At 47.5% G+C, this 25,601-nt stretch overlaps 3 protein-coding genes across 6 annotated transcripts; 2 read left to right on the top strand and 1 right to left on the bottom strand.

Moving 5' to 3' along the window:
- The first annotated feature begins 38 nt into the window (after positions 1-38).
- On the top strand, positions 39-20,246 carry LOC105183722 (UPF0676 protein C1494.01). Of its 2 annotated transcripts, XM_025305086.1 has the most exons (6): positions 39-740; positions 13,141-13,256; positions 17,084-17,199; positions 17,782-17,923; positions 18,528-18,710; positions 19,260-20,246. In XM_025305086.1, the coding sequence occupies exons 1-6, from the start codon at positions 647-649 to the stop codon at positions 19,623-19,625; spliced, it is 1,017 nt and encodes a 338-aa protein (XP_025160871.1). In that variant the 5' UTR covers positions 39-646; the 3' UTR covers positions 19,626-20,246. The 2 variants fall into 2 exon arrangements, with proteins under 2 accessions (XP_025160871.1, XP_025160873.1); XM_025305088.1 differs by lacking the exons at positions 39-740; positions 13,141-13,256 and adding an exon at positions 16,081-16,488.
- mIF2 (mitochondrial translation initiation factor 2) lies at positions 19,151-25,471 on the bottom strand. Of its 3 annotated transcripts, XM_025305085.1 has the most exons (13): positions 25,290-25,471; positions 23,425-23,495; positions 23,052-23,184; positions 22,663-22,949; positions 22,427-22,587; positions 22,119-22,345; positions 21,777-22,047; positions 21,416-21,669; positions 21,076-21,331; positions 20,837-21,001; positions 20,622-20,762; positions 20,360-20,550; positions 19,151-19,547 (listed from the first exon to the last, which is right to left on the bottom strand). In XM_025305085.1, the coding sequence occupies exons 2-12, from the start codon at positions 23,433-23,435 to the stop codon at positions 20,378-20,380; spliced, it is 2,079 nt and encodes a 692-aa protein (XP_025160870.1). In that variant the 5' UTR covers positions 23,436-23,495; positions 25,290-25,471; the 3' UTR covers positions 19,151-19,547; positions 20,360-20,377. The 3 variants fall into 3 exon arrangements, with proteins under 3 accessions (XP_025160870.1, XP_011140337.2, XP_011140338.2); XM_011142035.3 differs by lacking the exons at positions 23,425-23,495; positions 25,290-25,471 and adding an exon at positions 23,520-23,623; XM_011142036.3 differs by lacking the exon at positions 25,290-25,471 and having other exon boundaries at positions 23,425-23,586.
- Positions 23,701-24,931, top strand: LOC105183720 (sentrin-specific protease 8). Its single transcript, XM_011142034.3, has 2 exons — positions 23,701-23,906; positions 23,973-24,931. The coding sequence occupies exon 2, from the start codon at positions 24,054-24,056 to the stop codon at positions 24,738-24,740; it is 687 nt and encodes a 228-aa protein (XP_011140336.1). The 5' UTR covers positions 23,701-23,906; positions 23,973-24,053; the 3' UTR covers positions 24,741-24,931.
- Positions 25,472-25,601: the final 130 nt, after the last annotated feature.

Raw genomic sequence — 25,601 nt, 5'->3', positions numbered from 1 at the left:
TTCGCGACTTACAAACGGCGCGATCAGTTCGCGAGCAGCCGCGTGTCGATACGGTTGGAGGATTTCACATTGTACTGTCATTACTCGGCGATTACTTTCGACCGCCATTCCATCGTCATAGCATGTACTCACCAGTTCGCAGCCACGTCCACTGCTTGCCGCATCACCAGCCACACAATAAACTCGTCTCTTACGGCTACCGTTAATCGGCCATATTTCGCGGCTCTCGCTTTCGCATGTGATAGATTAGTGCGGAGAATCGCAACCGTCGTCGTGCTCGAGTCAGTCGTGGAGGAGTGATCGTGAATATATCCGTAGAAGTGATAGTATGATATTCTCTTGGATATTCCAGTGAGTCTCACGAGCGCCTATACCGGGTGGCTGAGTCGTTCGCGCGTGAAGTGTAAAGTGGCTGATTTTTTTTCACTCTCGCTAAGCCGCTGCCGCGTTCGGCGAGAAGAAGAGAGATAGAGAAAGAGGAGAGAAAGCGGTCGAGAGCGGTCTCTACGAGAGCGACGTTGCAGACAGTGAGTAGTGAGTGAGAAAGAGGAAGACAGCCTACAACCCGGTGTGCGAAACAGATTTCCGGTGTGTGGAGGAACCGATAATCAGATTTCCAAGGGGAAGACTCCGTCTCTCAGGCAGAATGAGCTGCTGTACCAGCGCGCCCATCGTCACGCAGACTTGCGAGACTCTTCTCAGCAAATGCGAGATCCCGATCATCGACCTCGCTCATATGGGTGAGTGGTTTTTTTTATTTCGATCTACCGGGTCGCTCTCGATCGGACGATTCGCGTTTATGCGTGCGAGAAACGGCAAAAGAGAGACAGGGAAAAAGACGGAGAGAGACAGAGAGAGACAGACAGACAGACAGAGAGAGAGGGAGAGAGAGGGAGAGAGAGAGAGAGAGAGAGAGAGAGAGAGAAAGGTGCGTGTGATACGCAGGAAACGACTCCGACATCCTGTTCGCGGAACTTGCAGGTCGCGCTCGCGCGACTGAGAGATTTCGCGAAACGTTATTTCGAAATCGGTGTTTGCGAGACAGTAGCGCACTGCAAACGTTTTTCCCATTCGATCGTAAAACGCGCGACGGGTTACGGAATGTAATGAAACTGGGACTGGGCCGTGCGCGCGGACTCGGCGAAAGATCTCAGCGCGCTCGGTGTCGCAAGTCGGTCATAGGTCGTCGGTGACGAAAGTAAGTGCCATGGCAAAACTAGACGAGACGCACCTAGAAATCACTGGCGAGAGAGAGAGAGAGAGAGAGAGAGAGAGAGAGAGAGAGAGAGAGAGAGAGAGAGAGAGGGAGAAAACACATGACGTCGATTCATCGGAACGGTCCGGAATTCGGCCAGGAGATTGTGTTAACTTCGGGATTGTTGACTTACGCGCTTGTAAAACCTTGCATACGCTGCATAACGTGGGCATTTATATTGTTGCTAATAGAAAACAGTGATGCTTCATTAGGCCGCTAATGAGTCGGCCGATCGATGAACGTCGTTTGCAACGACGGACTTGACAATTAAGCGGCGGCCGTTAATTTCTGCCGACATTCTGTCGGCCTTGAAATTACCTCACATCCACTTTGCGTTGCATTTCTTATTAATCAGATTTCAATTTGCACATTAAAGTCGTCGCGACGTGCGCGAATGAATTATCTTATAACATCGAAAGGATACGTCGGTGAACCTTGATTCAACTTTGACTTCATTTATCATATCTCTTTCTCTCGAGAGAGAGAGACGATTCGATTATTGTCATCGTATCGAAAACTGCGTGCGTGTGTAGACGCGCGTTTGTGTGTTTCGAGTGCCGCAATAAAATCTGAAATTCGGCATTTCGTACTCCACCGTTTTGAATTTTGCTCGTCGTCGTCGCCTCGTGCAGATTAACGCGTTAAACTCCGCTCCGTTTCTTTTGACTTTTTCTTTTTGGTCTTTTTCAACACGGCAAGAGAACGTGTTAACGATACGCGGCGCGTAGGCGACACGCTTTTTCGCGCGCGAACGGATGCACAGAGTGTCGTAAAAATAAATGATTGACATTTATTTATCGCCGCGTCTAATATAAGTTCCAGCCAGCTGAGCGCGTTTACGTTGTTTCCGACGTTTTTAAGCACTCTCTGCCCATCTGTCCCCAAGCGGCGTATTCGTATTCGTCCGTCATACGGCCCTGCAATTATTTTCAATCCATTCGAATTTACTCTTACCCGAGAGAGGTCATATTATTATTATTGCATTTGATTTCATTTCGAAACACCATCCGGCCGATATTGCCGTTACGTCACAAAGATTTGCCGCTCGAGCGAGTCGAGAGGAAAACAAGCGATCACAACTAATTCTTTCAATGTTCCTTTTATCATTGTTATCGCTGAATTGTACGAGCTGCACGTCCATGGAACCCCCGATCAGCTGATCGCGTCGAGCGAATTTCGAAACTCGGCGAGCGGTCGTGCCGCGCCGCGCCGGTAGACAGTCGGGAGAGAGACACCCTGTATAAACGGTCCGAGGGCGCCAAGGGAGGGGCCCTTCTTTGTGAGAGGGGCTCTGACCTCAACGGATCGTCGGACCCGTGGTAGGCGCCTCCGGTTGCCGCTGGCTGCTTCGTCTGGCTAGGTGCCTGGCCTCGTTGCCAAGCAACCGTAAAACCGTCGCCTCTCTTTCTCTCTCTCTCTCTCTCTCTCTCTCTCTCTCTCTCTCTCTCTCTCTCTCTTTCAACAAATCCTCGAAATTCCTCGTGACTCGCGCGCACCATCCGGTCCCCGACGTGGTGCATCGTCCTGTCGGAGACCCCAGACAAACGAGAATTCGCTTGAACTCCGCCTACGGGGAGTTTCCTTTTCGGCAATCATCGGTTTAGAAACACACGTGTCGCACGCGTGTGCTTCGTGAATTTTGGAGACTCGTCTCGCACGTTTGCCCGGTCAGTCGTTGACATATTTCCTGGTCTCACTGACGACGTTTGTTCGTCCCGCGGCGAAAAAGAAGGTGAAAAGCACGTGTCCGTGCGATAAAAACAACGCGTCAACCTAGAGCCGATAGTTCGTTGGCGAGGGTCTCCGAGGAAACGAGTCGCTTAATTTCATTAGTTGACGCGGAAGAAACGGGCAAAAAGAGCGCGACCGATTAATCATCGATTCTATTAAGGTCGAGTAATTATTCGTCACCGTGTATTGAAAGCGGTCGAACGTAACGCCGCGCCGCACCGGCTGTTGTTTACCAGCTCGTGTTGTTATTTCTTCTTTACACGCGCTGCCGGAAAAATTTTGAGCCGTCCGTTCGTCGGGGGTCCCTTGAAGTCGCGAAAAGTCATTTCCTTTCTTTCCTCGTCTGGACTTGCCGTTAATGAGCTGCCTGCTGAATATATGTGAGCAGCGTGTTAAGTCGCGTGCACATTTGAGCGACGATTCGGCTCGGCTCAGCGCAATATCCCTTGGAACCCGTCACGTTTTCGCGAAACTTTCTCCGCAATTTTCACCCCGCAAGAATCTCGACAGAGAGAGAGAGAGAGAGAGAGAGAGAGAGAGAGAGAGAGAGAGAGAGAGAGAGAACAACAAAAAAGAGCCGACCGATCACCGCGAAATAACCCGCGAATTATTCGCTAAAGTCACGTACACACCGAGCGATGGGACGAGAAGCGCCTTCACCCTTGTTACGTTTTCCCGCGCAACCTCTTCCCGAAATTGTCTCACGAGGCTTTCCAGAAAATAGCCTGTCGCATCGATCACGTCGGCGAATGACTCGACGTGAATTCTTTAGAGAGTCGCTCCGGCGCGATCGCGCGATGTGGAAACTCGGAGATATTGGGACACGGTACGCCTGCTGTCTAAAGTCGGTCGTCGCGCAATAGACTGTAATCGCAATTTTGTTCGACCCGCTGATGAGCTACTAATGCGAGCCAAATTTTCGGTTACGTTAGCCTGCGCCTGCGATTATTAACTTGCATCAGGCCGCCGAAGCCACAGTGTGTGCACAGAGATTGTCGAAAGTTTAGCCGGTGTGCCATTTAAAGATCACCATGCGCCGCCAATCAGCGCTCTCACGTTGCTATTGATCACCTATAATCCAACGATTACGTTTCAACACGTGGACGGTATCGAAGGTACACGCGGTCACTCTCGTGTGCTCGCACGTCGATCTCCCGTAGATGACTTTTCGGCGAGTCGCAAGAGTGACTCCTCCGCGCGGCTTCCGGACGACGCACAGCCTGTTCGTCGTCGCGCGTGAAAGACACATGAGAAAACGAACAGATCAGCTTGAATCAATGTGACACTGGACTTAACGGACGAAATTCTAGAGGTCTAAGAGGCAGAGATTCCGTTTCTTTCGTCCGTTTTTTCGCCGTGCATTTGTCATATTTTTCTAACCACTCGCGCGTGTATCATTCCACTTACACAATTATCGCCGGTGCGGCATACTTCCTCCTTCCCCTCCCCCCCCTTCCTCGCCATTTCCCGTTTCTTTTATTATTTTCTGCGCGCTTAGCTCAGTGTGTCCAAAGCGATCGATGTCCGACGATCGGCCGGTCGCGCTCGCGCGAGGAAAGTCGCAGCGCGAACGCGCTGCTTCGTCGCGCAAACTAGAACACGCGCGTGCATTCCTGGTCGGCTTAACGCTCGAGTTTGCACGCGGCTTAAGCAGCATGTAACACGGCGGCGTGCACGCGTCACACGTCATGGCCAATAAAATATCTCGCGCGCCTTTATGCCCCGACGCAGTGTTAGATAATGATTTAAGCGGCCGCCGCGCGAGCGGAGAGCAATAATGGCTCGCTCTCGCCGAGAGAGAGACGCGCGAGAGAAAATCGCGCCCGCTGCGCTCCGCATTTCGCGATTTGGCTTGCTGGCGATCTCATTCTCGCTCGCGTGCTTCTCTCTCTCTCTCTCTGTCTCTCTCTCTCTCTCTCTCTGTCTCTCTCTCTCTCTCTCTCTCTCTCTCTCTCTCTCTCTCTCTCTCTCTCGCCGGACAGTGGTCCATTTTCGATCCATGAAGAAATCCCCGGGACCGCCTGAACAGTCCCCGAAGTCGACGATCAGATTGCGTCATCGTGTAAATGTCGACGTTCGTCGTGAATTCGCGTGTGAACTCGGAGTCTCACTCGGAGGTGTTAATTGAATTCACCTTTTCTTCGGCTCTGTTTTATATATCCGCGCCGGCGCGGCGTCTCGAGACATTGACTCGTTTCCGACTCGTGTCGAAAAAGTCCTGGAAACGGCCTGAATAATCTGCCAAGGTCCTTCTCAAGTCCAGCCGTTGATGCTGGTGATATTCATTATTAATTTCGCGTGTATTGCTCCTTGAAAGAAATCGACTTTTTCTCTTTGTTTTGCTCCACTTTATGCGCTTGCTCGCTCTCCAAGACTGCGTCCCGAGACATTGATTTGTTTTCGATCCGTGAGGAGCTTCTCGAGACGGTCTGAATAATTTCCGAAAGCCGCCCTCCTCAAGTCTAGTCTGATGATGAGCGAGATCCGATCGTTAGAAAATTGATTTCTTCTTCGACAGACCGATCTTTTCAACAGAAAATCGAGTTTCGTTGATGTACTTGTTCATCAATGTTGCTTCGTTTAACTCTTCAACGCCTATTCTGGTAACTATAGTTACCAGAAACGCACTTAAGAATCCATAACTTAGTGAAGAAAGGAGATATTTTCGGTTTCTTCGCATCACTGTAAAGGTGAATTCTTCTTCTAAGAAATGGTATACAGATTGTGTGCAGATTCGGTTTAGTCTAGTTTTAGCTCAGTTTTAATGATAACATGTTTGGTCAAATTCCAAGTAGGCTACTGACATCTAGAAGTGCATACTATAAATGAATAGATTGGTATCTGTTATAATTTTGTACATTTGGAAGCTTCCTCAGATGCAAAATGTGAAATTGAAAGAATACAGAAATTCAAAATGGCGGATCCAAGATGGTGGACACGAAAATCACGAAATCAACCTATTTTCGTGAAACCCGGTGACCTACAGTTTTTTATGCGGTGAAAAATGAAGGGACGATTGACTATCTAAATGGTGATCTATAAGATATTCTTCTGAAATAGCTTGACGCTCGGAATGATAAACTTGACTCACAAATATATAGTAAAGTTTCAGCTGAAAAATGTCAAGCTAACTATCAGAGTTATGTCGTATAGATTACCCTTCCTTTTTCTCTGTATAGGTTGCTCATTTCGTATATGCTTTTAGGATCCAAGTCGTATTTATCAATAAGCAAAAAACGAACGATAAGAAAAACCAAGCTAACGAAAACAACAAACGAAAAGCGGAAACTTCATGTACTCATTTATTATATTCCATTCCGGGTAAATAAAGATCAAGTTCTGAATATGAGTTTTATGTTTCGCGGAACTTTTTCCATTAGGCCATTAGGTATGATATAAAATTATTAAAACTAAAAAAAAATTTAACCGATCGGGCGTATTTTTCGCTTCCGGGAGTAGTTTCTGCTTGGAAAGGTAGCTTTTCGTAGATATAAGATTCTGATATTTTTTTGGTTATCACCACTTATAGTCTCAGTTCGAAAAAACTCAAATTTTATTCTCAAAACACTTATAAAAAAAGTCGGGCGTTAAAGGATCAGGGAAGAATTCATCTGGGATGAACGTTCGAAAGAAGGAATTGATTTGTAGAAAAATCGAATGAAAAAGAATCGACTCTAATCTGTTAAATCTCGATACTTATCATCGACTTCCCGTGTCTTTATTAAAAGGTGATAAGACCGAGTTTATCTTTCGTCACCACTTTATTTCATTCCATATAATATTGTGCACAACCGTTATTGCTCGTGCGTCACATTGTAGGATCTACTAATATCGCGGTATCTTGCGCGCGCGCGCGGCTTCCGCTCTCTTTTCCGTCTCTTCCTCTTTATCCTTCTGTCCGCACGCTCATCCGCGTACATGAGCGCCGGGCTAATGAACCAGCAGGCCAGCTGGATCGCGAAATTTTGATGCGACAAGCAGACGGGCGACTCTCGATGCTCGTGGAATTCGCGGCAAGTAGAAACCGGAGACAAGGAGGACGCGCGCCGGCGATGAGATTCCTGCGAGATCGCCGGGCCGGGCACGTGTGAGCTTTGTTGCGACTTCGTTTTTCGCGCGTTAAACATGAGACGAGAACTCGGGGATATCTGTGAGAATGCGAACGTCTCATGATTGAAAATGTCAATGAAGCAAACACGAACGTGAATGAGTCGCGCGAGCCTCGTTTTCGCGGCGCGCGGAGCGAACGTCCACGTTCGTCAGTTCGCGATCCAATTTAGCGTTCTGAGAAATTCCGGAGGCCCAGAAAATCGACTGGGAAATCTATTAAGGTCGTCTCGTTCATCTTATATTGACACGTCCGCCTACCATGCGCGTCACCGGTGCGTGACGCACCGATTTTCACGAGGAACCAGACGTCACGCACCTGTGACGACTATCGTTTTCTTTTCACTTTTCATGCTCGTATAAATAAATTTCAAAAACAAATGGTTTAAAAAGTCAATTTTATATTATTGTTGTCGTCATTATATAAAGTCAACACACAAATATAATGAGGTTATCCGACTTCGATAGTGAGAATTTAGCTCGAAGGTTAAAAAGAACTAAACCTTTTGAAGTGGCGCGGTGAAAATTCGCAGAACTGGTGTGAGAACACCACATTGGGTGAAGCACGAATCAATTACAAAATAAATTATCAGAAATAAATTAATAGTCTTCGAGACTAGTCTTCTTCATATCTTAATATTAAGATTAAGGGGATCTTTAATATTAAGGGGGAAAAAATTATATGAAGTCACATACAAAGTGAGCAAAAATACAGGCTATTTTGTGGCCAATTGCGGACGATTTGCCAGATGAACAATGCTGGCGATCGTGGTGTTGATTCTTCGTACCGAATAAGCGAGGTATTTCTCGAAGTACGAAAAAGTATCGTTCAGATTTCAATAATCTTTGCCACGGGTCGCGATGTCGAAGTAATCCCGAGTACGATCAAACTTCCGTTTGCTCGGAGACGGCAAGCTGTACAGAATCGCGAAGATTCTTTGAACTTTCGTCCGTCTTGCAAAATCGCGTGACACGAGTGCTGGCATGAGCAGCACGAACGCATCGAAGGAAAGATATGCAAAAATTGCGAAACCTCCCGACGATACACGCGACGATGACGCGAATGCATAGTTGGAAGTACCGTTGGTATCACACCATTGGTTGCTCGGTTGGAATTGATAACGCCGTCTGCTGTCGCTCGTAGCTTTTTTTTGCAGCGAGTCGCGAATGTTGATTGAATAAACGGCGGCGGGAGGTGGGTATGTGGAATTTGCGCCGTTCCGAGATATACTACTTACCTGGAGACAAATGATTCTCGCGAATTCGGTCGGGTCGGGGCTCTCGATTGACCGAGAAACCTCAGCCGGAAAAGAACGAGGCGCGCGTCGTCGTCGCGCACTCTCATCTTCTTCGCGTAAATCAACGCGACGCGCGTGAATTGAATATCATTAAGATCGCATCGAGAGATGACTCGTTATCGCATCTCTCGTGATGGTAGACTTCTACTATCACGTACGGAGATAGGTCGATGCGGTTTGCAACGTACACGTGTAGACGTAGACGTACACATGCACACGCGTGCATGTTCATGCGGGAAACTTCCACGAAACGTGGATTCCTCGCAGTCTCCTCGAGCTCACGTAACAGCAAGGAAGATTAGCCATGTATTTTATGTAAATTTCGCAGGTTTATCAAACAACTTCCTGCAAATCTTACGTGTTCCCGCAGTCGCGCCGTGCGACTGTGCGAATCACGACGTCGCAAGCGATCGAAAATGGAGTAATCCTGCGTGGGGAGCGGAGTGACTTGACCGTTTCGGATGAGGAAAATATTAAGAGATAAGGAGAGAAGGTAGGAGGGAGAGAGAGAGAGAGAGAAGGAGCACGGCCGATTTCACAAATATGCGTCGTGTTTCTTCCTTGTTATTTCCCCGAGAGATTACTCTGCGAATATCCTGTGTGTGGGCCGTCCTACTTCTCTTATCCTCTTAATTTTCTCCTTTATCCTTTGTCCCTGACTATAGACGCGTGTGAGTCTGAGGAGAAAGCAGTCTCTCCGCGCTCGTACCTTGAAGAGAGTATTCTCGCGGTATCCTCGGACATTGTCCATGCCGACTGATCGACAGCACAGAGGCGTGCGAGCACCTAAGAAGAAACGCGCGTAACGTCGCCGACGCAGACTACATTTCACGCACCTTCGGACTCGACATCCGGTAACGGTATATTCGATCGTTACACACACCGGGCGAAAGTATCGGGGGAGTTCGTCTCGCTACCAGGAGAAACTAGCGAATATTTTCTCTATACACGCACCCTAGAAACGGTTCCGCGTCTTTGGCCGCGGCCGTTAACCGCGCCGACCAAGGATGCGTCGTCGTCGTCGTCGTCGTCGTGACGATGTCGTATCGCGCATACGGCGGCGGTATCGGCATGAAAAGGGAAAGGGGAGGAGGCGATTTCCGCCGGCGAGCGGGTAAATCCGGTAAATCCGCGGCAAAAAGTGCGTCTCACGTCAACGTCAAGCGTCTCGGCCCTGCCCGCACCCGTGTCGTTAACCCGCACGCCCGCCGAGACGCACGTTTTCAGGGGCATATTTTTAGCCGTCTCGCGTATCAGCTGTCGCACTTTCCAAGTTGAATCAAGTTTCCTCGGCGATCCTCCGCCGCCGCCCGCGCCCGCGCCCGCGCCGTGTGTTCATCGTCAAGTGCGTATCAGAGAGCCCCGTGCCGTTGACGTGATTATCTCCTTACCGCGCGCGCGCGGTAATCAACGGCATTAATGTCTCGCGCGTTCTTTTTCTCTTGTTACTAGCCCCGCGAATAATACGTGACCTCTCGAGCGACGAAATTGTCGCTTGAGGACCGTCGCACAGTGGGGCCAGATGGGATTCTTTGGTTGAAAATTCTCTAGAGACCTGAATTTCCAACCGATCATCGACACCAATGGATGAGTGGTTGATCCTGAATAAGTTCCGATGAGATCTGTCTTGCCGAAATTTAAAGAAGAATTTTTTTCTCGAATTACTAGCCCCAAAAGAGGAAAAATTATCGTTGAAATTGTCGCGAGAAACTTGTGAAATATTCATTATTCGACACTTATTTCTATCTAATAGCGTAATCAGCGGATTGATACTATGAAATCGATCAACAGACACCTCGAGATTTATCGATCTTGAACCAGAAACCCATTAACTCAAAACTCATATGCCCAAAATACAAAAACATCAAATATAGACCCGTTAGCACAAAACCGAGGGATGTTGAGTCTAAAGTCCATCAACCTAGGAATCTATCAATCCGAGAACTTTTTAGCTCGTGGATGCATGAAGCCGTACATACGTATTAAGAGCTCCAAACAGTCCAAGAACCCAATCTAGCCATAGCTCGAAATACCTCATAATACTCGACGTTAAATATTCAGCTATAAAACATTAAGTTCGAGCCTCGAAACTTTTAAGACAAACCCTAAACCCACGAACCCTGAACCGATAATTTTTTCAAAATATCTCGGCTAGACAGATCTCTTTGGAATTTATTCAGGATCAACCTCATCCGTTGGATTTATTCAGGTCCCTAGAGAATTCGCGAGCCAAAAAATATCATCTGGCCCCACTGTGCGTCGCGGAATGAAGAGGCGAATCGATCGATCCGGTTGACTAGAAAATCAAGAGGGAGCAAATCCATCTTCGCGCGGTGACAGACTCGCGCGGCTGATCGGCTGACGCTACGGTATAACAATGACGAACGATGTTTATAAACATCATAAGAGTGATTTATCGCGTGATTATGAATAATTCGACGGAGCGAGGTCCGCCGGCGACGCGTATGATGCGTACGTTCCTCGGCCACGTGTCGCCGACGGTCCTTGTCCCGCTCGGCCGAAGGTTTCGAAAATGCCTTGCCGAGCGCGCGAGGGAGGAAGACGAACGGAACGAAGACGTACACATCATCAATCAAGATTCAGGCGTCAAACAGCCGTCGCGCCCCGCAATCGCGAGATTAGGTACATCGAGTCTATTATTAAAGATCGGCGTCTCTCTTATAGTTTCGCGTTATTAATACGACTTTGTCGGCGCGGCGACCGCCGACCGTCTCTCTCTTTCTTTCTTCCTGCCTCTCTCTCTCTCTCTCTCTCTCTCTCTCACTCTGGCTCTCGTCTTTTTTCTCACGAGGCGATTTTGGCGAGACGCCCGTTGCCGATGTATGCCGCGCGAACGGCCGCCGAAACGAAAGCCGCCGCGGCCCTTCTCTCGCTTTTGACTTTGTCGTCGCGATTACGTCGCGTCGCCGCCGAAATAGCGCGGAACAAAGCGGGAAGAACCCACATTTTTGTGTCTCGCCTGTTGACGTCGAGCGCGCGAGGAGCACGTCGGCGAATTTATTGAATCGCTGCACCGCGGGCGGCCGATGTATCTCCTCCTTCTGCTCCTCGACGACGACGGTGATGATCGGAGTCACCTCTCTCACGCACGAAACGTCGCTTCCCATTCTGCTTGAATATTCGCGTCGCTCCGACGTCGGATTGTCGCGTGATCGCGTCGGAAAGAAAGCCGAAGAACCGACGATGACGTATCGTCCGACATTTTTTCCGACAGCGAATTAGTCAGAGCAGCTTATTAAAAAATCCGACCGTGAATCATTACGTGCAGCTCACGTCAGCGCAGGGACCGCGACGACGACGACGACGACGACGACGACGACGAGAGCTCGAAAGGTGATTTTCACGGTACGTTATATAAGGCGCGATATAACCGAGAACAAAAGTTAATCGAGGCAGACGGCAGGCGGGCGCTGGAGGGAAAGAGCGACAGCGAGGGAGGAGAGAGAGAGAGAGAGAGAGAATGTTCGTGTAATAATCGCCGGCGCGATACGCATATATGGTGTGTGCGTACGTTCGTTATTTCTCCTCCGTTCGTTCACGGACGGATCTCGTTACGACACGACGACGGGCTCGCGCGCGGGACCCGGCGACAACGCTTTCTCGAGAACATGACCTCGCGCTTCAAGGCTCGCCGTTGACCTTTTTCGATTTTCGTTAGCCGATGCGACGACGCAGTTAACACGCGCGACACGCTCCCGTGTCCATCGCGTAATGACGCTCCTCGCGTTAATTTCGCTTGGAAACGAAAGAAGCGAACGAGTAGCAGCGCGGAGGGAGCCTCGAGAATAGCACGAGAGAGAGAGAGAGCGAGCGAGCGAGATTAGTATGTTTCATATGTTTCGACAGTTCTAATTATAACGAGCGGCGGCGGGTGAGCCGCTCGCTCGTGACAGGCGAAGAAAATCATGAAAAAGCGGAAGAAAAAGGCGCGCGGCGACAGGCGGGAGAAGCGTCGTGATACGTTGCGTTTCGGTATGCGTGCGTGCGTGCGTGCGTTTACGCGCCGTCGTGGCGAGCGCGCAGCAGCGCGCGCGCGCGAATTCCACGGCCATCTTCTTCTTGCCTCGCTTGCGTCGCTTTATTTTCTGCCGCCTTGAAAACCCGAGGAATAACGAGTTACGAATGCGATACAGCCGCGCGTGTGCAACCGTGAAATATACGAGCCGCGAATACCGGGTCTTTATTACGCGCGCGCGTTTACGGTTCCGGACGGGAGGATCTCGCTTGCGGGGTGGGGAGGGGGGAGGCTGTCAGTCGAGTTCGCTCGTTTCGTAGCCTCGCTATCGCCGGTCTATCGCTCGTACTCGCCGCTCATACTCGGCCCCCGGTGTCAATGAACTTGGCTCATTCAGCGAAACGGCCGATCGATCGTCATCGGCGAAACCGAGCGCGCGCGCGCGCGCGCTCCGAGAAACTTAATCTCCGATGACGGCCAGTCGCGGCTGTTCCGCGACTTCGCGCCGGCGAAATCTGAGCCGCGAGGTGTTCAAGCGGCTACTCGCAAACCGCGGTGTTCGGCGACCGGCGGAAACCGGCGGATAAGACCGTCGCGAAAGTCCGCTGGGACAAGGTGCGCCAAGTTGAGCGAAGCCTCGAGGCTCGAGGGCTTTTCGGAAAAATCAACGCCAGCCTCGCCCTTCGCTGCCCCCCCCCCTCCTCCTCACCCTCCTCCCTGGCGCGTCGCCACCGTTCTCGCTCGTCCACTCATGTGTTTTCTTGTGATTGCAGGCACGGAGAGATGCCCTCAGAAGGGAGTCGTGAAGCAGGTGGCCTCGAAACTGCTAAGGGCGCTGTCCGAGAAAGGATTGGCCTTGCTCGTCAACCACGGCATTCCGGAGTGCAAGGTATAAGAGAGAGAGAGAGAGAGAGAAAGAGAGAGCGAGAGTGTGTGTGAGAGAGGAGGGGCATGTCGAGGGAGAGACGCGCTTGCAAAACGATTAAATCGCGAGGCTTCCTTTGATTGATCAGGCGCCGGTGTTGTCGGTCTTGCCGATTTCCATCGCTCGCAGATGCGATCACGCGACTGTCGCAACTCGCTATCGTGACGAATAACTCGTACAAGCGAGCAGTCGGAGTAAGCCGGATAACTTGCGCGACGTGTCCGCGGCATTCGAGATTCGTGAAATGCCAAGTTGCAGATTGCGCCTGCGAAATGGCCTCTTCTTTTTCTCCTTCCTTTTTTTTCCACTCCTTTTTTTACCTGCAGCGGAGGACACGAGAGGCGTTCTCGAGAGAGGACGGGTTCTCTTCGGCAGGCGGAGACTTCGCCGCTGGAAATCGCGCGTGGCGTTTACCGTAGTTTATCGCAGAGAGACAGGTGTGATTAGCGAGGTAAAAGCGAAAAAATTGACCGATTGCGCATTACTAATTAGTTAACGTGCAATTGGAGATGCGATAAAAGGACACCGTGCACTGAGACGTTATTCGTATAGAAATAAGCTACAACCGCACTTTTACCGCGCAGGGATTTACATCCTGCTGGCGTGAAACCTCAATCGATATCCGCGAAACGATCGATTGCTAATGATGAATTAGCGACTACGTTAGAAAAGGAGAGAAACGCGCGCGCGCGACGCCAGCGCAGTGCAATTCTCAGCGCGAGTCGTGTTCCTTTTTATCACTTATGAGCGACTCGATATCCGCGCTATGTTGCACGTAAGGAGCGGGTGAGTTTTCAAGGGCTCGCGATAAAGAGCGTACGCGTTGTGCGATGGCCTTGCCGGCACTCGAGCGCGTGCTATCGGAAACTGCCGGGTGATATCGACACGACAACGTATATTGTAGTTTCGCGTGATAATCCACTCGCACGACTTACGACCTGTGACAACCCGAGACGTGTCCTCGTCCTCTCGTCATCGTTGAGTAACATCACCGTGTACAAGAACACGGTGAAAATATTGTTCCCGCACGTACCGGAAAATGCGAAACGCGCGAACGTGCCGTCTGCACGCTTCGAGAAGGACAGAGAGAGAGAGGGGGGAAGGAGGGGGGAAGAGGGATAAAACGATTTCTCCCAAGGATACTTAAAAATCACTAATAAACTCGGCGATATCTTAATTCTGCCTTTGGACATTAGTCAGCATAAACCAGAAGGTTAATTAAAGTGCAAATAATTGCTTATCGCGAGATAAACGCGTAGAATGATTCCCAAGGAGGTCGTCGTATTTAGCACGGTCGTTCTCCTCTATTGATGCTTCTCGTTGGGTCTTTCCTTTCTCAGCGGAGAAACGCGTCGGAACGCGCGTGAGCGGCGTATCTTTCGGTGTGTGTGTGTGTGTGTGTGTGCGTGTGTGTGTGTGTGTGTGTGTGTGTGTGTGTATGTAATAAGATCTTATTTTTTTGTCTAACCTCGATCATGCACCAAACTTTTGCTCGAGTATTAGGCGCCAAGAAATGTCTGGCGTGAAAGATTAAAGGAAGGAGTGTCGATCGAATTCTTCCGTGAAACCGTCGCCGAGTCGCTTCTAAATTGAACAACAATCGGGAATAATTTAGATTATTAACGATCGTCGGGAAATACCTGTGTTTTTCTTAACAATTAATAATCTCAATTATCGGAATATTTCTCACGACAGGCCTGAGGCCTGGTAAAATTCAGAGACGGACTGTTTCGGATACATAAAAAAAAAAAACTCACGAATGGCCGACTGGGAAACTGCCGTGCGTTCAACATAAATTCGAATGGGGCTGACTGTATTTTCCCTAATCTCAAAAAGCATCCCGCTTCGGCCTGTACATTCCGGCCATTCTCTTTCTTCTTTTCTTCTTTTACTTTTTTACCCTTATTTATTGCACGAGAATCTTCTTACTCGTTATACAAACGTTACGGTCAGACCCGTATATTATTATTGATAAATAAATATCCCACCGCCCCCCCCCGACCCACGGCCACGGGATTCGCAATAAGATCCACACCGATTCTCCGAAGAATCAGCCGCACGCATCGCTGCGACGATGTTCAAAGGACCGCGAGATCGCAATTAGTAGAGCGCGAAGTGTCACAGCGAGACTCGCGACGGCAGCGATACGCGGGCGAAATACGCTGCAGCAGCGCTCACAGACACCGTCATGTTACACGTGACAGACATGCACTTTGTTCCGCGTATTGCTTTCCAGTATTGAAATAGCTCACGTCGAGATCGCAAACGTGCACACGAACGAGCGCGCACACACACACACACACACACACACAGCGCTCGTATGGCGCATTGCAAGGATGCGAGATAATCCGGCGGCTGCGGTGACAGAATCGGGAGCGATCGCTCGCTCGCACGCGGGTTTTTTCCTTCGCGACGTTTTTCCGCCGCGGCATTACATAACGGAAGCGTGTATGCGATATTACGCCATCGATAGTATACCGGAATAGTATACATCATCATACCCGATAATCTCCGTGGAAGTTCGCCCGTGTGAGTAAGCCGCCACGTGTCGGTGTCACGCGACATACGAAACGACACACGTCCCTCGGCGATGTGTGTGATTCATTGTTCTCTCTCTCTCTCTCTCTCTCTTCCTCTCTTCCTCTCTCTCTCTCTCTCTCCTTGTGCCGCGGCTTTCGTAAAATTACCTGTAATTCGAGGATTCGAACACGACGCGTTCGTCCTTACCGCGAGAACGTGGTGAGTGACGTGTTACGTGAGACCTTACGTGATTGTCGCCACAGCGACACGTTTATTACCGGCAGAATGGCGAGCAGAGCGAGTGTCTTATCTTAGTGTTAATTACCAATTTGTAACTAATGGTCCATTAGTGATCCTTCGAAGCTGTCGAAACATCGCGCTGAGCACCTCAGGCTTGAAATAGATAATAGAGTTTTTCAGATACGTTAAAGAGCCAATTATTGAGCAACCGCGTTATCGCGTTCGAATGGAAAAGAATGTTAAAAGATGTTTAAAAGCGCTCGAAAAATTTCACTCGACGCATTCCGATCCGCGTATCTGGTGTCTGGGAACTGTAGGTATCATCGATTGCATTTCCATTAGAATGGAGGGATTCCCCACTCAGCCGCTCGAGGAGATTCAAACGCACGACGAAGTTATTCACGCGGCAAGTGAAGAGACTCGTCTAACTGCTTCGGTAAATATTGTGTTGCCCGTATTGGATTGTACAAAACTAATTGTTTGTACAATTGCGACGAAGGAGAGAAATATGACGAAAATTCCGTCAGCTCGCGCTCTTTCCCCGTGCGGGATTCGCACTACTGATCCTCGATCGAGGCGTGGAATTTATCAAGCCGAAAATATCGCCGTACGACACGCACGTGTGTAAAACTGCACATTTCCGAGTATCACCGGAATGATCCGGATACGGACGGCGCGCGTGATCGCTAAAAATGGTAAGGCGAAAGTCGCGGCTCGAAATCTGGAAAGGTGCGATTATGATTGCCGTCGCGAGATATCCGCGCGAGCTGCGCAAAACTCGCCGAGAGGCTTTTGCGGCGACAATAATAATTCTCATTGACGGCGGATTTTCTCTTATCGGCGCGCATAGAGATATACGCGTTCTCTCTCGCTTCTCTTTTTCAGTGTATTTCACAACGAGAAGACGAAGCGAGAGACAGACGGGTGTGTGTGTGTGTGTGTGTGTGAGAGAGAGAGAGAGAATTTCACGCGACTCGCATCCCGCTTTACTCTGCGCGTTGAAACTCATAGTTTTCTTCTTACATTTGCAGATGAAGGCAGCTTACAGAGCCCTGGACACGTTCTGCGAGTTGCCGGACGAAACGCGAGCGAAATACGAGCGTGTTTCGCCGGATAATCACGGCTATGTCAAGCCAGACGCGGAGAAGTAAGTTGGAAAATTGCATCCTCAAATTATTCTCGCGATCCGCCGCAATTCAATTTAGTGGACGTTCTCCTCTATTAACTCCGGCTACGATCTGTAACTCGATAATGGTACGAGAAGCAGCGACGCACAACCTCGTTCGTTTTTGCTCTCTCTCTCTCTCTCTCTCTCTCTCTCTCTCTCTCTCTCTCTCTCTCTCTCTCTCTCTCTCTCTCTCTCTCTCTCTCTCGATCCCCCTTCCTCGAGTCTGCACGGGTGCAGGCCGGACGCCTTGACGATCGTCGAAGGAAAATTGATCGTCGAGAGGGCTTAATTAAAACACGCCGCTCGTGTATTGTTCCGAACGGGTAATTGAAGTTGTCCGATGTAAACACAATCACGCAGCACCGCGAGTGCGGCGTATAGTTTGCACAGCGCGCAAATGAGCAAACAGATATAACGTCTGCATTGCAGGTAGTTATTTCAGCGAGACGTGTGTGCTTTTTTCAAGACATACGCGACTCAGCGCGCGCGAGTTGTTGTTCGTCTTGTTCACTTTCGCTCAAATTAAAAAATTAATCCATCCTCTTGCATCCCCGCAATTAGATTTTCGGACGAGATGGAGCTGCGACACGCGTTCAACGTGACCGGATGCGAGGGGAACCTACCGGAGGAGGTGCAGGGATTCCGGCCGGCGTTGGACGAGTTGGCGCGCGATTTTAAGCAGCTGTCAACCATGCTACTTGCGGTAAATACTTGCTTCCTACTCGTTCGATGCGGTCGTCGTTTGCAATTTCGTTATATTTTATCAATATCGTTGTCTCTGTCTTACTAGCGCTGTGTCTCAGCGTCGTTGAAGCGACTGCGGTCAATTCCTCGGAACGTGTCCGTCGCTTTATCTTTTTCTACGAAAGTTTTTCCTCCGTTGTTATCGTCTTATCTGTTTCTTCACAACCGGTATTCCCGACGAAAAACCGTTTCGCGCGCTCGTGAACGTGTTCGATTTGAGGAAGAAGCCAATCCCCTGGTTTATTACCTGGCCAACGTAGCTTGCTCGTTATCGTAATAATCTGTTGTTCAGCGATCGTCGTTTTGTTCTCCGAATTTTTCGTTGCACGACGTTGGAAAGACCGCGACCGCGTTCCTCCCGAACGCGTTCGTCATTTTATCTTTTCCCTTTCAGATATTTCACTTATCCTCCACAAGTATCGTGTTATCGATTCTCCTCGTGATTTATTTTCCCGGTATAAGTAACTTTGATCTTTGGACGAGATTATTTCCATTAGCTACGCACAAAAAATAATCTATAATCCTTAAACGACGGCAACGGTGTGAGTGTGGTAAATGCGCAGGCTCTGTCTGTGGGCTTGGAGCAGTCCTACGATTTCCTGCTGTCGAAGCACGCTCACATACTCGGCCCTGGCAACGAGTCCACCCTGCGTCTCCTCTATTATCCACCACTGGGTACACCGGTACAAGGACTGACCCGATGCGGCGCCCACTGCGACTATGGCACTTTCACTTTGTTGGCGCAGGTATGCAGATTGCGATATTACACCGTGCGCATGAAAATGAACGTCCGGCACGGCCGCCGCTACGTCATCGAGCCTTGCGCGATCGCACGGGTCGTACTTTTCGACAAAAAAATACGTTCTGCACACACACACACACACATACACACACATATATATGCAATAGAACATATCCACGAAGCGCGTGTCTGCATATCTGCATAATTTTGTCGGAGCTGCAGATAACTCGAGCACGTCCCGTTCGTTCGTCGCGCAAGGCGACGTGCAGTCGTTTAAAGCGATAAGCGGCGCATCGCTACTATCAAATGAAACGTGAAAATATTTCAAGGAGAGAGAAGCAGGTATTAGGCGCGCTTAAAGATACGTTGTTGAGAGTCCAAGGCACAAAAGTAGTCGCTCGCGTTGCACTTTCACGTCGCGATTAAGAGAGATCAGACGTCAAGTCGATAAAAAGTCAAGGTTGTTATTATACATGTATAGCGCGTATGTACAGATTTGTATGAATTACGCGTGTCGGGGACCGCATTCTGTACGATGGAACGTTTCCCTCAGGACTGCGAAGGTGGTCTCGAGATACAGACTCTGCATGGAGAACGATGGGGTAGAGTGGGTCATCTTCCGGGTGCCATACTGGTGAACACCGGCGAGCTGTTGGCGCATTGGACCAACGGACAGTTGCCAGCGCTGCGACATCGCGTAGTCATGCCGGAACATTGTGGCCGTGGACGTCACTCCATCGCGTTCTTCGTACATCCAGATGACGACGTTGCTATCGAGCCGTTGGACATCAAGATTACCGCGGCCGGCGGCGACTGCCAGGAAACGACGACTCCGTGCCGCCTGCAGAAGAAGAAGCGTGGCGTTCTTTCTGCGTATCAGCATCTCCAGCGACGATTTCGCGAGACTTACGCGTCCTAATGTCGCGTCCGTGTGATCCCGCATACCCTTAACTAATTTTACACGTTCGTTGAGTCGGGGAAAGCCGTTGAGTGTAGACGAAATTTTATGAGAATTCGGAGAGAAAACGATCTTACGGACAATGAAATTAAGATTATCACCGCTGATTAGGTTTTAAAGTTTGACTTTACGTGCTTCTTATCATGTCGTTTCGTGCTGCGTATCGCGTGAAAGGAAAAGAGAAGAAAAAAGAAAGAAAAAAAGTATGTCGAAAGAATTCCGTGCAGAATTCCATTCCATTTGATGTAAGCACGCAGAAAAAAGGCAAGATCACTATCGATGTCTCTGACGGATTGTAACGGATTGTACTACATTATATAGCTTGTCTGTCTCAATTTCATGATTTCCGCTGACGGATATGATCCGTCTCTATGAAACGAAATTACGAAACTGACCAATGTAAAAAGAAGATTGCAACTCTCGAGCAATAATAAATGAATTTGTACTTAATTCGACGGCATCTGCATTGAGCAGATGGCACATAAGAAAAAAGAAAACAACTTGAGCAATAAGCGAATCGGCCGGTCATACCCCCTCCCTCCCGGAAAAAAAAAACTAATGAGATTGTAAGACTGTTGTGTTGCAAATTATTGATTGAAATCAATCGATTCGCTCACTGTTCAACTTCTCCCATCTGTCCTTAAGCTTACGTGGAATGAGCAACATTATGACTACGGTGTATTGCGCGGTTTTACTTGGTTCAGCTCTAGAATCTAGAATCCGGGATCCCAGTCGGTTTCTTGCGACTTCTGGTATGTCTGGTAACAAATGACAACGTCTCCGGGTTTGAAGGATATCGTAGGATCCTCGAATCTCAAGCCGCACTCTACGTTGGTCTTAATCATTTCTATCTCATTTTTCATGTGCTTCATCGACGTCAATTTCCCTGGAACACACATACATGAAGCGTCATTTGTCACGTTGTCTCGGGATTGTCAGTCGAGCGTTGCGTCTTACCGGTGTAGAGGACCTCCTGTTCGCGTATCACACGGTACATCGCGGCTTTCTTGAGGTTGCCTTTGACGCACCGGCAACCTGCGACTTTTACCTTCTTCTTCTTCTCTGTGATCTCGAACTCTTGAAGTACGTTCGCTTCGCCTGCGAAAAAACAAACGAACGGTCAGGATAAATTTACGATGTCGCTCCTGCGTATTGCTCTGTCTCTCGCGTACCTATTACTTCCTCGGCATCGAGCGACGGCAGCCTCTTGTTTATTTCTTCTTTAACGTCATCGATGAGCTTGTAAATCACGTTGTACGCGCGGACCGATATTTCTTTTTTCTCGGCTTCCTGTTGCAAATTCTTCGGTATATTCACGTTAAAGTGATACAAGATGGCTATAAAGATTTCACAATGTTGAGATTCGTTCTAGAAGATAACACGCCGATCATTCGGCATCATATCGTCTTACCGTTGAACGTCTCTGCCAGTTGTAAATCCGTTGTCGTGATAGGTCCGACGCCGTAATGTACGATGCTCAAATGACACTTGTCATCGCTTCCGTATGAGCTTAAAACGTCTAATATAGCTTCCACGGAACCGGCCACATCGCCCTTTATGATAATGTTGAGTTTAGGCATGTCGTTAGTCTCGTCTTTAGGTGCTGACATCCATCTCTTAGAATACCTACCGCGCTCTCTTCTCTTCTCTAAATGTATCTTATACTCCTAAAACCGAGCCAAGCATCGGGTAAAATGAGACTAATAACGCGACAGCAACGTACCCGATAAATCACATTCGGAAGAATTTACTTTCAGGTATTCCTCGTGCTTCTTGTCCGCCGCAGTTTGATGCTTATGCGATAACAACTTAGCTTGTTCCCTCTCTCGGTAGCGCATCACCATGTGCGCTTTCTTCTCATTGTTTACTTCCAATATCACATCCCCGGCGGTGGGCAAATCCTGCCAACCGATAATTTGCACCGCTTCGGACAGCTTAGCTTCCGTGACTGGACTGCCGGAATGATCGAACATGGACCTTACCTTCGCCCATGTTCGCCCACTCACTAGTAAGTAAAAACTATATCAGTTCTAGACATTTTCCTTTTCCGACGTATATCAATTTTTTCGTCGAGAGCAGCATCTCCGATGCTTGAAGCCGAATTATGCTTACCGAGACACGCGCCCTTCCTCAAAGTACCGCGTTGAATTAAAACCGTCGCTAGCTTGCCGCGGTAAATATCGGTCGAACACTCGATTACGACAGCCTCGACCAAGCCCGTCGGATCACCTTTTAGTCCAATCAGCTCGGCTTGTAACGCTAAAGACTCGATTAAGGTATCCAAATTGGTCCCATATAGCGCTGATATATTAACGCTCTGAACGTCCCCACCTACCGCCTCCACTTGAATTCCCCGTTGCGAGAGCATATTTTGTGTCCTCTCCTGAAATATATATTCTGAATGCCTTTGCCTCGATTTTCCCGTATATTTACGTATTCGTTCATTTTACACACGATGTCGGCGTTAGGCTTGTCGATCTTATTAATCGCCACGATAATCGGGACATTCGCGCTCTTCGCCATTTGTATGCTCTCCACCGTTTGCTCCATCACACCGTCGTCCGCTGCAACCACTAGTACCACGATATCCGTAACCTGCGCGCCTCTCATTCGCATCACGTTAAACGCCGCGTGACCCGGGGTATCTAGAAACGTGATTCTTTCTCCCGTTTTTAACGTTACTGTCAATCAGAAATAAATAACGTCAGGGACGAAAAATCGTCGATGGTCAAGACTTGACACATTGAAAATGTTCGTATTACCATTGAAGGCTCCAATATGTTGAGTAATACCGCCAAACTCTGTCTTTACAACTGATGTGTTACGTAATGTATCCAATAAGGTTGTTTTGCCATGATCGACGTGACCCATAATTGTCACCACTGGATGCCGTTTTATCAATACAGATTCATCCGGTGGAGGCCTGGTGGAATAAAATAATAATGAGATGTGCCATACTTTTGTCGCGATCGATTATTCTTGTTAATTATTAATATACCGCCTGGTGACATCATGATCCTTTGCGTCGTCCTCTTGATCATCTGGTCTGGGTACTACCTTAAATTTTACCCCAAGCTTTCGCACAGCATTATACAATACATTCTTATCTTCTATGACAGTATCTTTATTGCAGTGATCAAAAGAAAGACCAGACAGAGAAAGTGCCTCAATAATATCACTTATATCCCTTTTAGTTGAGTCTACCAATTCTGATATTGTCATTTCATTCCATAAATTTACAACTGATAATTTTTTCTTGGGTTTTATTATGTTGTAGGATTTTTGCTGCAACAAATAATTTCAGTATCTTTATATGGCAATCAATTCAATTTGAAAATTGAAAATGTTCATATATGGAAAGAACCAAAGAGAAGAGCATTATCTTACCTTATGTTTTTTTAAATATTGTGGTGTTGTATGGTAACACTGGCATTGTACACATGTTGGAAACACACTGCGCAAGATGTACTTCTTTATATTTTTATTTCTAGCTACATCGTAGAATGGTTGCCTCAGTAAACTGTAAATTGCAACATAAAATTCTCACAGAAAAAGAAAATGCATTTGTTAATCTATACTTATGATGCACAATTCAACGAAATTATTATATTTAGATTTTCATTTAATTTAGATTTTCGTTTAGATTCTCATTTAATGAAAGAGTAGAAATTAGGACAATTTAATACTGTACAGAACAAAGGTTATAAAGGTTATAAAGGTTATGTTTATCTCCTGTAAAAGTAATATTAAAATTGCTCACAGTATTATCATATCAACATAGATGTATCACAGGGTAGATCCCGAAAATGTGGCTTTGATTATCGCGATGTCCTGTCGAGGAAAAAAAATAATCACCTGAAGTCCGTACACATCCTACTCAGGGAAGCAGCCATGGCTGCAACACTGCCGATTATGCAATCAACCTTGCTAGATGCAAACGTCATAAACTAGCGATTTATCGACCGCGATGAATGCATATATGTTGCTAAGGAGTTCTAAAAATCGCGAGGAAACGTAGATGGCTAGCAAAGGCTGTCATGGCACTTATTACTTCGCACACAAGAGAGAGAGAATGTGTGCTTGCTTCTTTATTGTAAATATAGAGAAACAATAACAAGAAAAAATTAAAGAAGTAGGAGTAGAAGAAAGCAGAAGTGATACTGGATTCCGAAATAAATTTACATCTGTAGAAGGAAAAGAAGTATCCTCTTGTTTCCGCTCGTTCCAAACAGAACTTGTCATGTGAGTTCCTTTATTTAGAATATTCACTGTGAAAATATTTTCCTCTAACGTAATTATACTTTTCAGATGAAGATCCACGGTTAAATCTCGAGTCGTTTCCGGCCTCAGTATTATGCCAATATTGTTGAATTTGTGTTTTGACATTTAATGATGACTATGGCAAGTACCAAGAAAGAAGATCAAGTTGTACTGAGTTATCATGACAGTCTGCTCAGATTATCGGATGTGAACTTGTTAAAGGGGACTCATTGGTTGAACGATGCCATAATAGGTTTTTATTACGAGTATTTGACTGAAGAATATAAAAAATATGGAAATACTCAATTATTGTTTATGAATCCTCCATTAACTCAATTACTGAGAATGGAGAATCCTATAAATTGCTGCGTGTTTCTTGATAGTGTGAATGCAAAAAATTACAACTTTGTATTCTTCCCTCTGAATAATTGTGACAGCTTGGGATCACCAGGTGGCACACATTGGAGCTTACTGGTGTACTCTCGCATAGATCAAATGTGTTACCATTATGACTCCTCCAGCAGTTATATTAACACTTTCATCGCGTCTGAATTTACATCGAACGTAATAAAATATTTTCTTGGTAAGCCAAAGAAGAGTTACAATGAAATTATATCACCGCCGCAAAATAACGGTCACGATTGTGGTTTGCATGTCCTATGTCTGACAGATGTGATATCCAGACATATTTTAAGGACTTCTAAAGTAACTGACTGTGACTTTGGAGCAATCCCAGAAATGGTGCGACACAAGCGTACTCAGTTGTTGAATCTGATTGAAACTCTAAAGAATACAAAGCCCATTGATAATGAATAAAGAGTACACCATTGATATTCGCACATTGATCTATTTTAGACAGCACAAATATTCCAAATATATCTTAAGGATATTAAAGAGATGTTTAAAACTAACAAGATATTTTTTGGTGTTTTTAAGGTGTTTTCAGACATTTATGCTATCTGTTGTATACTTTATTCTACATTAATTATTCTTGTTATATCCTGTATCATGTTTATATTAGATTTTATTATATTAAATTTGATTGTTAGATAAACAAACTGTGAAATACACTTGATCTGTATATATATATATATATATATATATATAAAATAATATAAATGATATATATACATATATATAATAAAAAGAGACATTTACAAAATATATATAGATCTCAAAAGTAGTTCATAATGAAGTAACAATTATTGTAGCTCTATTGTGTGATGCGAGCATAAATCTTTCATAGCTTTATTATCCTCAAGAACAAGACAACAATGGTGGATACCGACAATGGTGCGAGATATAATAAAAATAATCGGAATTACGCGGCAGTTCACATTACCAACGGAGCAACGTGCGAATTACCGTCTGATCGCGACAGATGTCGCGTACGGTCCCTCGACGAAGCCGCCGGATGAAGATTCGCACTGCGCCCGACGCGCGTCTCAGACGAGGAGTCTATTTTTCGCCGCTTAACGTCATTCGCGATTCGTGTCACGGCCTTCGGTCGCGCGACGTCGTTCGGTTTTTGCGCGGCAGCTCGTGAATCGCGCAGGCGATTGTCGCACGCACGGCCAATCGTCGGTCTCGCGGCTCGTTTCACGGCGTCGCAAGTCGCGAGTGAGAAGGCGCGCGCGAGCGTTGCGCTCTCCAGGTGCGTGGAACCGTGTGTCTCCG

The sequence above is a fragment of the Harpegnathos saltator genome, unplaced genomic scaffold, assembly GCF_003227715.2.
Source record: "Harpegnathos saltator strain DR-91 unplaced genomic scaffold, Hsal_v8.6 scaffold672, whole genome shotgun sequence".
In the NCBI taxonomy this organism is placed as follows: domain Eukaryota; kingdom Metazoa; phylum Arthropoda; class Insecta; order Hymenoptera; family Formicidae; genus Harpegnathos; species Harpegnathos saltator.
This window is presented reverse-complemented; position numbering and strand designations above follow the sequence as displayed.